Source organism: Tachysurus fulvidraco, chromosome 3, assembly GCF_022655615.1.
Source record: "Tachysurus fulvidraco isolate hzauxx_2018 chromosome 3, HZAU_PFXX_2.0, whole genome shotgun sequence".
NCBI lineage: Eukaryota > Metazoa > Chordata > Actinopteri > Siluriformes > Bagridae > Tachysurus > Tachysurus fulvidraco.
In genome coordinates, this window is record NC_062520.1 from 19,824,984 (window position 1) to 19,840,122 (window position 15,139).

The window sequence follows — 15,139 nt, forward strand, 5'->3', positions numbered from 1 at the left end:
TGTTTATATGAGTTACTGTATCCTTTCTGTCAGCTCGAAACAGTCTGCACGTTCTTTGACATCCCTTATAATCAAGGAATTTCCATCTGTATATCTGTTGCTCACTTAATGTTTTTTTATTGCACCACGATGACTAAACTCTAGAGACTGTTATGAGTGAATGTCCCATGAGACCAGCAGTTATAGAAATACACAAACCAGTCTTTCTGGCACTAACAATCATGCCACAGTCAAATTCACTGAGATCACATTTTTTTCCCCATTCTGATGGTTGACACGAACATCTCCCAAAAGTGCAGGCCTGGATCTGCATGATTTTATGCAGATCTGCGCTGCTGCTACACGATTGTATAATTTGTATAATTACATGAATGGGTAGATGTACAGGTGTTCCTACTGACTGTTTTGTATCCAAGAGACATGGTACCTATTTCACTAATTTCAAACCTCTCCTTGCTTTTATACTACCAAAGAGCTTTTAAGAGCCAGGCCTCATTCAGCATAATCAGCTCTGTTCACACACCAAAAACCCGATCGTCTGAAACAAAGGCACTAATGACATCAGAAGCAGGGAGCCGTTTCATTTTATTGCCATGACGTCACTTTAAGCAGCTCCAGTTATTCACATGACCACCATAAAATGTGGTTTTGTTTTGAAGGGGTTGAAAATTGTTACTAATAAATCAACCAATAAGATCAGAATAATGAGTCAGTTGTCGAAAACATAAAGCTATTCCTTTTTTTCCACTCTCCACCCACTAACAGGTCTCCTCTTCACACAATTAATAAAAAAAATAGGATGGTATATATATATTATAACTCCTACATGTGTAACTCAATCTACCCTCTTCTGCATACATGAGCTTACATACAACCACAGTTGGTTAGTTATTGATAGAGCAGTTTTATAATCCACAGGCAAGAGAGCAGTGTTATAAACCACAGGCACGTCTATTTTACACTTTTAAACCCAGTATTGTGGCATCATTGGGAACTCGATATCTCTCATGGATCAAGCTTTTGTAACTATTCAAAAGGTAACTACCAATGGAAGTGTAATGTTGGAAATGTTCAGAATAACCCATTGAATGCAGAAACAACACACACGATATGTAGAACGTTTGTGGACTTTATTCGATTGCTGTTCTGTCTATGATGGTATCCTTTTTTTGCTGTGTGTGCTATTTACATTTTTAAAGCATGATTTGGTTTATTTTGTTGACTTCAGAGTAATATTGGTCCAGATATCGATTAGCCACAACATCAAAACCACTTACAGGTGAAGTGAATAACATTGATTATCTTGTGACCGTGGCATCTGTCTAGGGATTTGTTTATATTAAGTAGGACGTGAACAGTTAATGTGTTGGTAGCAGGATAGTAGCTTTGCTTGCAAACTCAACATGGCAGGTCTTGTAGGCTGTTCCCAGTATGCAGTGGTTATTTCCTAAATAAAGTGCCCTAAAGAAGGACAGCAGGTGAACTGGTGACAGGGTCGTGGGTCCTGAAGGCTCAATTCAATTCAGTCTATTTGTATAGCGCTTTCAACAATTCACATTGATTCAGTGCAGCTTTACATAATTATCGAAACAGAATAGAAATCTGAAAGTTTAAAACTAAGTTACTATATATATTTATCAATTATCCCACATGTGCAAGCCAGAGGCAACGGTGCCAAGGAAAAACTCCACAAGATAATAGGAAGAAACCCTGAGAGGAACCGGACTCAGAAGGGAACCTCATCCTCTTTTGAATGACACTGGACAGTAAATAATGTCTTTTCTACATGTTTTTAGCTGAGTGGAATTGTGAAAGCAAGAGCTACTGAGCAACTAAGAGGTCAGCGTAATTTTCAAGTTCATTATAGACATAACGCTAATTCTTTCCTGCTGATGCCTTCAAATGTTTGCTGATAAAAACCTGACCACAAAGCTGGCCGACTCATTGATGTGTGTGGGGAGCGAAGGCTGGTCCATCTGGTCCGGTCCCGCAGAACAGCTACTGTACAAATTGCTGAAAACGTTAAGGCTGCCTATGAGACTGAAATAGCCCGCTTTAGGATGTATTATGGCATGTATTATGGCAACATGACAAGAGATAAAGGTGTTGACATCCCCTCCATATTGCCCAAATTTCAATCCAATCATGCATCTGTGGGATGTTCTGGACAAATGAGTCTGATCCATAGAGGCCCCACCTCTCAATGTACAGGACTTAAAAGATCTACTGCTAACATCTTGGTGCCACATACCACAGTACAGTTTCAGAGGTCTTGTGGAGTCTATGAGGGTCAGAGCTGTTTTGGTGGCACAAAGGAGACTCACACAATATTAGGCATATTATGGCTGATTGTATCTAATGAGTATCTGGATTCTATCATTATAAACTACTAGAATATTGTCTTGTGCTTAACTGCTCATCTGAAAGTGTCTTCTGCAAACATCTGAAGCCCAACACTTAAAGTCAGCCTCTTCAACTCAGATTCCACTCAACTGCTATCTATTTTACTTTGAGAGTTCAGACTGTGGCTTTTACTGTAGCAAAGAAATGGTCTTGGCTGGTGAACTCCATTAAGACCTGCCATGCCAAGTCCTGTCTCACAAACCTTTATGAAAAAACCTCTCCGATAACTCAAAAGAACCGAGTGGTTGGTGTAAGTGTTACTGAATTCAGCTTTCTTTTTGGCTTTGAGCCGGTCGTGCTGTGGAACAGTTTTGTGCATGCTCTGAGTGGCTGGGAAGTAGTCTGTTCTGTTCTCCCAGGGTTAAAGGTTAGTGTCTGACTCTGCTTGCAGATAAAGAAGGCTTTTCATGTGTGCTGGCCCCATATTCCAACATGCAGTCTGATGCAGCAGTGCCTTTGAAGCTGGACAAGTCCTTTCTTCTTTTCAGCACATACTCTCTAACCGCAGAGAAAGAACGGTCACCACAACCATCTCTCCAGAGGATGAATGCATATGATGGTGTCACATATACCAACTACTCTGCACCACAGAATGAAATAATCTAGCTAGCGTTAGGAAGGGTTTCATAATAACCAGCAGCTTGAGGTGTGTGTGTGCGTGTGTGTGTGTGTGAGTAAGTGCGTTTTGCGTAAGCCTTAAATTTTACAGGACTCTTAACTCACAAAGTTACCCACACCAACAACCATAAACAATCCAAACACCTATGTAGCAAATAATGTACAATAATAAATTGTTTCATTTAGATTTTTTTTCCCCAACTAAAATGGAGACCTGTGTCCCCTCATGGCAGGTTGGATGAACATACAGTACATAAATAGACAATATGAAGCATCTCTCTCCTAATCCCAAACCAGCTAGTTAAACTTTCATAGCTCAACTATCATGACTTGAGCTGGACTATCGTATTATATTAGTTCTAATATATGATTATTATTATTATTATTATTATTATTATTGTGAAGCATTGATGAGGAGCAATAGTTCATTGTCAGGGTATCAGTGTTGTACTACATGTTTATTTGCACAAATACAACTTTCAGCAGAAGTACGCCATGTAAGATGCAGACCTATGGGACGTTTTTCAAGAAAAGTTATGATGTTTTGCCAGAATTCCTCCCCTTCTAGTCTCTTTCACATTGCTTGATCTTAAAAAAAAAAAAGATGCAAATGCTAAAATTGAAATTATCATTCAAGTCCACAACTAAAATTCTCTCAATTCATTTTATTTACTTGAAGATACAAATCTTAATTAATGCTTCTTAAACAGCTGCTCAGTGATGGACCTGATCCCAATGTGAACCAGCTGCCTGTCTTTCTCTGATCTACGTGATTCATCTAAAAATTCATTGTTAGACCGGATACAGCATTCAGAAATTCTCTATCTGAACCTGAATCCTAGGCTTTCCCCTTGACTTTAGAGGGCATTCTTTAAAGTACCGATGAGGAAATACTGCTTGCTCCATGCCGTGCCGTCTGTAGTAGAGCGTGTGCTCCAGTCTCCAGTCATGCGACTGTGTACGCAGTCTGGATTTGTGTGTAAATATAGAACACTATTTTAAGGCTTTTTTTGAGACGGAGATAGTTATAGCAGGTTTTTAAAATTATCTTAGCCCACATGTCTATTTTGAGGTAGCATTAAGCTCATTCATGCTTCCATTCATTCAGACATGTGCTGACTGTGGAAGTCCCGACTCCCGCACACAGCCGTCTGTGCTTAGTGCTTGTTTCAATGTCTTTTATTTTTAACTGAACTGCTGTATACACAGGGTAATGATACTGGGTATAGTGCCAGGCGATTACTGAACGAGAAGTAGGAGACAACTTGAAAGCTTGATTATCAGTTCTAGCATCTAAAAGGCATTGGCGGACGATACCGGAATTGTTTCTATAATTAATATCGTATTAGATACGGCACACATTCGCACTGCTGCTAGATGTCATGAAGATGTATTGCTGTCTGCTCGCAGACCTGCATGTTGGCTCAGTTTTATAATCGCATGTCTCGTGCCCAGGCAGGGATGTACTATTTTGCCGCAGGTCGGCGAGGCTCAGTCATGTGGCTATGATGTCTCTAATGAAGCTGATACAGCACAGCTCACCTCCTCCTGCCCTAATGTCTCCAAGGGACATGCAAACCTCCAGAGAAGTGTCGTCGTCGTCTTCTTCTTCATCTCATCCCTCTGCTCATTCTGCAGTTTAGCGCACATTTCCTTGGCCGTTATCTGAAGAGTGCTTTCCGTCTGCACATTAAGCAATTAAACAAGCGTAGCACTCAAGCTGATCTATTTATTTAATTATTTATTTGATTGAATGGTGCAGGTCTGATGTAGACAGTACAGCATTTATTTATTTATTTTAAGAACTCTATATTCGGCAAAGCTAATTGTCGCTGACTACTGCGTTTTATTCTCTTTGCTTGAGATAAATCATGGCTGAAATTAGTGGCATGGTGCATTTTTTTTTCCCACTACACAGATGCTTTTCTTAGCTATTTAGAAGCTTAATTGGTTATTTCACCAAATCATCAGCACTGATACTGAATATTAAACCACAATATGTATATGCACATGAATCATAATTAGCCAGCATGTCAACTAATCTTTAAATACAACACTAAATGTAGCATGGATTTCTATTCATTTACAGTTTGGAAACCAATTAACGTCTACAGATGCTTTGAGAAAACGTGTAATGGTTAAAGCAAAGTTAATTAGATAGCTAAAGCACTGCTTGTAATGAGGCTTTTTATTTAGCTAGTTTTTTTTGTTGTTGTTGTTTTGTTTTTTGAGAAAAAAAGATGCCACTGCATGCTTTACGTTTTTATAAATTCAGTATAGTCTTTTTTCCTGCTGATGCAACTGATTACTTGAGGATTAGGGGCCATGCTAAAGGGCCAGGCAGAGGTTATTTATTTGAACACATTTAATGACCTTAACCGCTAAGATGCCGCTGCCCTAAATGTTGCTTTGTCTGGAGCATGTTTGTCATCCCTGTACTGCTAAGTTGAACCTCACTGAGACCATCATCTTTAATACTACTTTATACACACAGCAAAGGACAGGAGACATCCTCATCCTTCTTATTTTTATTCTTACAAAGGACCATGCATTATCTCATGTTTTTGGCTAAAGACAATCCTCCAGATTAGAGATGTAACTGAATACGAGTATGTTATTCCAACTGAACGAACAACGTGTTCTTAAATTATACAAATACATCTTTTGTAAAGAGAGCATGCCAGACAGCTTGGCGAGGCTTATAGATGTGCATTGGAAAGGGATTTTGTTTTTACGTTCATGAAGCTCACAGGGCAAACAAAGCCGTCTTAGTATCTGCTTGACCCAGGTCATGATGCTTTAAATCATGGTACTATTTTGTTTATATTTTGGGAAATTGTTCTAATAAAATGCAGAATTTATAAACTGGTAATACTTGGGACCAGTTATGAACAAGAGGGATATGTCAGTTAATAAGCCATGCTGACAGTGCTAGCATTTCTGCTACTTTTTTTTTTTTATTCCAAACCCACTTGGGATTAAATAATGCAGATACAGATAATAATATTTGCAGCACTAAATGTAAAGATTGTCGTGTGTGTGTGTGTCTATGCCTGTTTTTTTTTTTGTCTAACTCTTTGCTCTCTTCTATTTTAGGTCCATAACTCATCATCATCATAATCATCTTCATCTCCATCATCATCAGATTTATTTCGAGTGGGATTGGAGCACAGTACGGACCCAGAGCGGATGATTTACAGCCTAAGCAAACCGTGAACTGAAGGCTCTGCCAGGAGGCCTCGCTCTTTCTTTACTTACATACTCATTTTTTTTCTGCTGTGGGGGAAGAACCACGAGCCCAGCTGCTTCAGACAGGTGGGACAGGGAGAGTGAGGGACAGAGTGTGGGTGAGCGAAAGACAGGCGCCTAGTTGCCATTTGCGGCCCTGTGCACTCATCAGGACGGCCACAACCTTTGCCATCTGATCTCATCACAAGCTCCACCCTGCCCCCATCACAACCCCGCCAATTACAGCAGATATGGGGAGGAAAAAGATCCAGATCCAGCGAATCACAGACGAGCGGAACAGACAGGTGAGAAGTGTGCGTGTGTGTGCGTGTGTGTGCGTGTGTGTGCGTGCGTGTGTGTGCGTGTGTGTGTGTGCGTGTGTGTGCGTGCGTGCGTGCGTGTGTGTGCGTGCGTGTGTGTGCGTGCGTGCGTGTGCGTGCGTGCGTGTGCGTGCGTGCGTGTGTGCGTGTGTGCGTGTGTGTGCGTGTGCGTGCGTGTGCGTGCGTGTGCGTGTGTGTGTGTGCGTGCGTGTGTGTGTGCGTGTGTGTGTGTGTGAGTGAGTGCGTGAGAGTGAGTGTATGAGAGTCAGTGTGTGAGAGTGAGTGTGTGTGTGAGTGTGAGTGTGTGTGTGTGTGTGTGTGTGTGTGTGAGTGTGTGTGTGAGTGTGTGTGTGAGTGTGTGTGTGAGTGTGTGTGTGAGTGTGTGTGTGAGTGTGTGTGAAAGAATGCTTTTATTACTCTTGACATGAAACAAATATAGTTTGATGTATTTAGCAGTATTTATTTTTTTTCTATTTCTAAATTTTGCCATCTGTTTTATTTTAATAGCTAATCACTTGATGTTTTTTAAACCATTTTACCACCAGTTTGTTGGGATTATTTGCAGAACTGTATTTTTCATCCTTGGTCCACGAGTTCCCCATTATAACATGTATTTTATTCTCAGAAAAAGCCTGTTTAAAAAATAAAAACCCCACAAAGTACTTTTGAAAGAAATCCAATTTGACCAAAATCAATGCAAACCCCCCCCCCCACCCCACCCCGCCGCCGCCACCACCACCACCACCACCACCAAATACCCCCTGCATACTCGGGAGAGAGCATTGCATGTAAAGATCGGTAGCTCAAAGATACAAGGTTAATTGGAAATAAAGAAGTGAGAAGAACCAGGTCGTTGCTCCTAGCACATGCCACGAATGCACACATTTTGTCATACTTCTTATGTTGCTATTGGTTACCTGCAAATCTATTTTTGATACCAATTATCATGTGCTTGTTTGTGCAAAAGTTTACATTTAAAAATCAGATTTTCTCATAATGAAATATATATTCTTCTATTCAAAATAAAAGAAGTCGCATTGTCGTGTCATTAGTATGCCCACAGTTAACTGGCATCCTTTTGTCTTTCCACAGACAATTCCTTTTTTTTTCCTTCATGGTCAGGCAACGTATTGAAGATGAAAAATTTAAGATGGAACGATTCAAATGTTAGGTTTTGAAGAATATTGTGGGGGTTCTTTTGTCTGCTTGGATGTGTTTGGATCTTTAGTCCTATTGTTTTAAGCAAGCCTTTAGAAGAGTGCCGCATCTCAGCAGATGGAATATGGTTAATACAGCGCTTTATTTGTAGCACTCCATCTGTGTCTGCCTGTCTCGAACTGTGTGTGTGTGTGTGTGTGTGTGCGCACACACGTTTCTGTATTTACGCAGAGGTACAGATGGAGAAGGTCTGATTTGAAGAGTATAGATTTAGTGGCTATGGAAACAACTCGGAAATAATTTGATTTGTGCTTGCAGGGATCACAAAAGAAAGAATCAAGGGGCACCAGACTTAATTTTTTTTTAGAGTTGTATCAGTGTTATATGGAGGGATGCTCTAATAATATGTAAATGTAATTCGATTCATGATAACTGAGCTAACAAAGCTTTTGTAAAATGTGTAATTATCGATTTATTATATACAGTAAACAAATGATTAAATAAGATTTCTTTATTTTTATGATTGCTTGTGTGTTCCTTATATTTTTGACTCTTTCTGCTGTTCTGCTTTGTGTCTCCTGCTTTTATTCGTTATCCCTCCTGTGCTCTGCACCCTCCTGACCTGCTCTTTATCTGCTTTTTTCTCTGCCAGGTGACGTTCACCAAGCGCAAGTTTGGCCTCATGAAAAAGGCCTATGAGCTGAGTGTGTTGTGTGACTGTGAGATTGCCCTCATCATCTTCAATCACTCCAACAAGCTCTTTCAGTACGCCAGCACCGACATGGACAAAGTGCTGCTCAAGTACACAGAATACAACGAGCCTCATGAAAGCAGGACCAATGCAGATATCATAGAGGTAATGTGGCCATGGACAAACACGGCCTGTTTTTTGTTTTAACGATTTTAGTTAAGAGATTCAGAAAGCTCCTAGCTGATTGGACTCCAGGTCTCACCATTGTTGGCATGGTGATGCTGACTGTGCAAATTGGTCTTTGCTTTGTATGTTGTCTATAGATTGTATTAAGCCATTTGTTCTTTTATATTTCTCTTTTTTTTTCTTGATTTGCTATTGTCTTCTTCCCTAGCAGTGCAGGGCAAGTTTTCAGCCTTAGCTTGAATAAGTATGGACTCTTGCACTTCAGAATGAATGAGAGCACGTGTTGGGAGTCATGGCCTCCTATGTGCCAGGGAGCAGCTTGCTGCAGGTGTAGGCGAGGTTTTACGGGCGTGTGGGTCTCTATAAGCCACTGGCTGCTTGCCTGGAAGATGGTGGGACAGCAGAGGTAGGGACAGCTGGACCTTCTGGCTCCCCCTGGCCTTGGCCTGAAAGAGAGGGCTACACACACTACACTCTCACATGCAGCCCACACACTATCCGTTATAAGCAATATGAGAAACGGCTGCCAGCATACACAAGTGTAGGTCGTCCTTATTGTTAAATATTTTAGATAATGCATTTGCGGCACAAGAATATGGGCTAAAAAAACCACAGCAGTTTCTGTGGGCTCAATGAATGCGTAGATGCCTGCACTTTTATGGAATAATCAGAGAGGTATGTGGGAGAGAGCACTTACTTTATGTTCATGAGAAACAAGCTGTACATGTCTTTCTCATGACATAAGGCCACAATAGTAGATGTGCATGCTTCTTATTGGTTGCAGCTGCAGATGGTATAAGTGTATGTGGATAAGAGAGGAAGACTGCACATGTGATGTGGTAGAGGTTTTGGTGCCACTGTGGGCTATATCAGCTTAAGGCTGACTGGGTAACTGTGTGTGTGTCTGTGTGTGTGTCTGTGTGTGTGTGTGTGTGTCCATGCACTTTAGTGTGCAGTGGACCATAAAGCTGCTTCATGTAATATTGAGATGCAGTGTGTTATGGCAGGAGCTCCACTTGCCCCTGACATCCAGCAGCAGGGCCTGAGGAGTCCAACGGATGACAGTGCCACTGTACATCCCTTCAGTTTCTCCGAAATGCGTGTCTATTTCCCTTCTTCTGTCTCTTACACACACACACACACACACACACACACACACACACACACACACACACACACACACACACACACACACACACACACAAATGGGTTTATAAATAAAACAGTAAATGATCCTTATGCTTAGAATTTTTTTTACCTATGTATAAATTAATTACATTGTTGGTCATTGTTGGTCAAAGACATTTCTCTTCTCCCTCCTTACATAGTGCTTTGTATTGTACAGTTCTATACATATAGCCAGACATTCCATCACACTACTGGATGACTGTGCAGTCATGCATATGTATGTGCACTCACCAGATTCTCTCTGTGGCCCACACAAAGCTGTGCGTGTCTGTGTGCGTGCGTATGTGTGTGTGTGTGTGTGTGTGCATGTGTATGGCTTGCTTGCATTTCCTGCCAGAGTATGTTAATCCGCCTGACTGCAACTCCCAATGAGAGAGCAAAGGGACATGAGAAAGAGAGAGCAAGTGTCAAGAGATGTAGCAAGATGAAGTGAGAAAGAGAAGAATAAGTTGGAGGAAGGGAAGAAGAGAAATGGGGTGAAGGAAGAAACATTGAGTAATTCCCTTCAATCAGATCTAGACTGCAGTAGAAAAGATCTGTCAGCAGAAGCTGTGAGGGAATAATGATTTTCATGTTATCAGGAATAATGTTACTAATCATGGAACATCCAACAATATACAGTGATGCGTAGGTTAAACAAGTACTCCAACTTATTTCCAGCTGCCATGGCTTTTTAAGATCACTTTTATTAATCCCTCATTGGGATGTCATACAAGCAGATATGTAGCAGCATGATTAGAGAATTTCCAAAAAGCAGAATTATATTAATGTCTAGTTATCACTTGGTGCAAGCAACTGACTGTAGTCTTCAGCATATGCTAAACTCATAATCCACAGGAATCGTTTCAGAAATTCAAGAACTTTAGGCAGACTTCCACTGGAGAACTTGTTCCTGAGCCTTAGCAGTTCCAGCTGCAGGAAAACATTTCTGTGTAATAGGAACTCCTGAAGCTTGCCATATTGTGTGGTTTGATCGATTAAATGCAGGCTACACTAAAGGACTAACCTACTTATTTGGAATTTCACAAGCTTGACAAAGTTTTATTATTAGCATAAGAGCTGATTTTGTCCAGGAGTGCTACAACATTTACACATGAGCTGGAATACAGCTGGATAAAATTGCTGTATTAAAGGACACACAAAGACAACTTCAGTCATATCTTCCTTGTTTGCTGTTTTGCTGCATGCTGAAATGTCATATCCATTGCACCGCCTGTGTATTCATTTGCGTCACCTCTGTTATTTTACATAAGTTCGGGAAGTAGGAACTTTTCCAGGAACAATGCAGTTCTCATTCAGCAGAGTTGCAGAACGTTTTAGATTTTCAAAAGGTTCTCAGTTGAAATGTGCCTGCTGGTGTTTCCAGACCATGATAAGAGTAGTGGAGCAGTGTCAGGGCTCCTGTTGATGGCTCTTCTATGAGCTATATATGTAATCTGGCCTTCTCCATATAATCCCTGAGACCTGGCACTTCCTTACATAATCTGCAGGTGGTGGAACGTCAAGCTCTTGGGATCCTCCACAGCCATCACAGATGTGGATCAGGATGATCTGTGTAACTGTTTTTGTGTAGCACAGCTTTGCACACCGTACTCTTTACTAAGGTGTCATAACGTGTGGCAAAATAATGGGCAGAATAATTCTGTATTAAGCAATGAAGAAACAAACACTTCAAGGTGTAGTTGAATAAAAGCTAGTTATGCTTTTAGTTAAGCTGCTTTCAACAGTGACTCGCTTCAACTCTGTAAAGCCTTTCCTTCTAACCTCACTCACTCCCCAGAATACCAAAGCTATGTACACTGATGGAGAAGTTACATTAGACCCATGTATAAATCATGGGCACACTGATGCAGGACAGCATTTTTAAAAGGGGCCAAAGCAGAGGTAGGTGTATATGAGGAAATAGCTGTGCGTCTCTGTGTAGCCTCTCTGTTCTTTGGGCAGCCATAGCAAAGCCGTGGCCGGGTGTGTATTCTCCAGGGACGACATGAGGCTTCACACACACTCCACATAGCGCAAATGGGACATGACATTACATTCTGCCTCCACATACAGCAACCCACACCAAACGCCCTCGTACACACCAGCAAGACAGAGTACATGAGGCTCTGAAAGGAAAATAAGCGCTCGGAATTTGAGAAGGAGGGCAGGATGTAGGGATGGATAGATTGCAGGAAACAAGGACAGGAATGAGTCAGTCCAAATAGTCGTGGGAGAGCATAAGAACATGGGAAGAGAGCATGAGGTGCATAAAGAAGATGAGAACGAGAGCACAGCTAATGGAAGAAGAAGGGAGGAGGATAAATGAGAGTAGGCTTATGAAGGCTGGGAGAGCAAGAAAGAGGAGATGGGAGGGGGAAACAGAGGGGGAGGGGCAGAAGAACGAAAACAGGAGCTCCAACCATTCAGAGTGTGTGGAGCTCTGCAGGGGAATCTTACCTTGGCAACACAATAGAAGCCGGCCACATAAAAGAGAAAGCCAGCAGAGAGAGAAGCACAGGGACAGGTGAACTGATGGCCCAGACCCAGAGACAAGCAAATCAGCTGACATATCCGCCGTGTGGTGTGTGTGTGTGTGTGTGTGTGTGTGTGTGTGTGTGTGTGTGTGTGTGTGTGTGTGTGTGTGTGTGTGTGTGTGTGTGTGTGTGTGTGTGTGTGTGTGTGTGTGTGTTAGAGAGAGAAGTGTGAATTAAGAGGATTGCATTGGTGTCCTTGTCACTGCCTGATGAAGATTTTTTTTCCCTTCCCTTTGCCATTTTTGCAGACCTCAGCTTATTCTGCCCTAGCCGAGCACGGAAGTAACTGTAGGGCTCTGTGTGCTGCATGCTTCCATCCATCTGTTTCATTAATATAGACAATTCGTATTTAGTTTCTCAGCATATCAATCCTGAACAGTAATATGCTGTTGCACTATTGACAGGTGACACCAAATTTCAGTAGTGCCATTAATTTTGCATTCAGTATTTCCGTGTGTTGCTTTACATATAGTAAAACACTGAATGCCCTATAATCACTACATATTATATTGAATATTTTCCTTAAGAGCTCTAGTAATTCCGGAGCTGGCAGTATGATGGCTATGTTGTCTGTTTATGAGGTTTGTTTTCTGTGGGGATTTTTCTTTGCCACATACTGCTGTCATTGCTGTCAGAGACCCTTTATTTTTTAGGTTACATTCATACCAGCAAAGCTACTTTAAGGAAAGCTTGTGTGGGAAATCCTCTAAAAATAAGACCACTCCATGCCAAAGCGTCACCAGAATGTTTTCATTCCAGCATTCACACCCTTACTTTCTTTTTCCAGCTCTCTGTATACTTTGCAGTTTCCAAAATATGCCATTAAATCCAACCTTATAACACCTGATATAGCTCTACGTGTCTGTTAGTGACTTTCTGTTTGATATGCCCTCATGTGTTCCCCTCTCTGTCCTGTTTTGAACTGTTTAAGACGTTGCGAAAGAAAGGCTTTAACGGTTGCAACAGTCCTGAGCCAGACGGTGATGACTCAATTGACCAGAGCCCCCTACAAGACGACAAGTTCAAAAGGAACGAGGAACTGGATATCCTCTTCAAGCGATATGGCGTGAGTATCCCTCTTTCTCTTGCCGTTCTAACCTCATTCCCTCTCTCTGTCTCTTTCTCCCTATCCTGTCCCGGACCTATATGAAGGCTCTGAACAAGAAAGAGCACCGGGATTCGGAAAGCCCGGACCCTGAGGAGCCCTTCTCGCTCACACCTCGCACTGAGGAGAAGTACAAAAAGATAGACGAGGAGTTTGATAAAATGATGCAGAACTATAGACTGTCAGTGAGTACCAGTGTGAAGGGGGCCACTCATGGCCCAGCAAGCAACTCACAGAGCCTGCTGTCAGTCCAAGCAACCAACTCACAGAGCACCTGCGTACCATGGCTCACCCCCCCCACACCACTCCCCACACCCTACTCCATTTCTCTCAATTTCCTCTGAATGTGTGTGCTCGGCCACAGGGACAGCACAATATTTACAGCCTAGCCCTTCTCCCCTTTACTCTGCTGTTAGAGCAGCTGAAAACATTTTGGCCGTGTTCCTGTGCTGGCTCTGTTATTTTATAAAAAAAATACTTTTCTACAATGACCAGTGGCTAAACTTTCAGCTGCACTTTTTTCATGGGACTTTCCTTTTAGATGGTCCTCACTCATCTGTCTAGTCTAATAGTATCAGTTATTAGTATCAGGATTAAGGTTTAAATTAAAAGTGTCTGACTCTTTAGAGAGAATGATAACAAGGCCACCTAGCACACCATTCACGGGAGATGGCAAACGAAAGCATACAAGCATATGGCACCTCTTTCTTTCTTTCTTTCTTTCTTTCTTTCTTTCTTTCTTTCCTTCTTTCTTTCTTTCTTTCTTTCTTTCTTTCCTTCTTTTTCTTTCTCTTTCTTTCTATTTATTTCCTTCCTTCCTCTCTCTCTCTCTCTCTCTCTCTCTCTCTCTCTCTCTCTCTCTCTCTCTCTCTCTCTCTCTCTCTCTCTCATATGAAAGACAGCAGATATAAACACACTCATTTGCTCACTGTGGGAATGCATGTGTTAGGGACTCCCTAGGAGACACTGTAATACAGTCAGACATATTTACTTTTGTAAACACGTATTTGGAGATTATTACTTGTGCTTCCATTACTGTTTGGTTTGGTCAGACCTTTTAAAAGCAATGCACATAGTAGGATCCAAATTTTCAAGAATTACTGTTCATATCAGCTAAGGCAGTTTTTGGTAGACTTTTATGGATAGGTAATTGTGCCCTGTCAGAATAAATCTCAGTATTGCTCTCAGAGTGTTGTAAGACATTAACTCTGGGCCATTTTTCTTAGTGAAACCAAACTAGTAAAGGGATCTTCTTCTTTTTCCTTTTCGAATTACATCAAGCAGTTAAATCCATTCAATGTTGAATTCTGTGCTGAAGGTAAACGGAATTCATGCAAGACTCTACCGAGACCTTTAGGCTGCTTTCTGTTACTGAAGATAATACAGTATCTTGTGGAGAACCTTGCAGAGTTTGCTACCTTCCCTGATAGATTCGTTGTGAACTACTCCCTTTGGGATTAGAATGAAGTTATAGCAACATGTTACTGTACCTAAAGTCAAAACCCTGACAAAAACAAACACGTTTTTGAAACCTGTCTGAAACGTTAGTGTTTTTAATATACAGAATAATGATGTTGAGTCCAAGGTGCTGTAAAGTGATGTATGCTTCTCGTTTTCCTCCCACTTTTCCCACTCACTAACTCCTTTCCCATCGCCTGGCTCGTGTGCAGTGCTGTAACACATGCCTACTGTCTGCCCCCCCCCCTCCCCCCAGGTCACCAGCATG

The 15,139-nt window shown here is 41.6% G+C and overlaps 1 protein-coding gene across 14 annotated transcripts in view; it reads left to right on the forward strand.

The window, feature by feature from the left end:
• Positions 1 to 15,139, forward strand: part of mef2d (myocyte enhancer factor 2d) — a 58,907-nt gene that overhangs the window by 24,911 nt on the left and 18,857 nt on the right. For 10 of the 14 annotated variants that reach the window (XM_047811713.1, XM_047811714.1, XM_047811711.1 and 7 more), the window contains 3 exons: positions 6,118 to 6,554; positions 8,380 to 8,583; positions 13,461 to 13,598. In XM_047811713.1, the coding sequence (XP_047667669.1) occupies positions 6,501 to 6,554; positions 8,380 to 8,583; positions 13,461 to 13,598 (396 nt within the window). In that variant the 5' untranslated portion in view covers positions 6,118 to 6,500. Of the gene's footprint in view, positions 1 to 6,117; positions 6,555 to 8,379; positions 8,584 to 13,239; positions 13,375 to 13,460; positions 13,599 to 15,139 lie in introns of all 14 variants that reach the window. The other 4 variants (XM_027148852.2, XM_027148846.2, XM_027148854.2 and 1 more) reach the window with 1 other exon arrangement.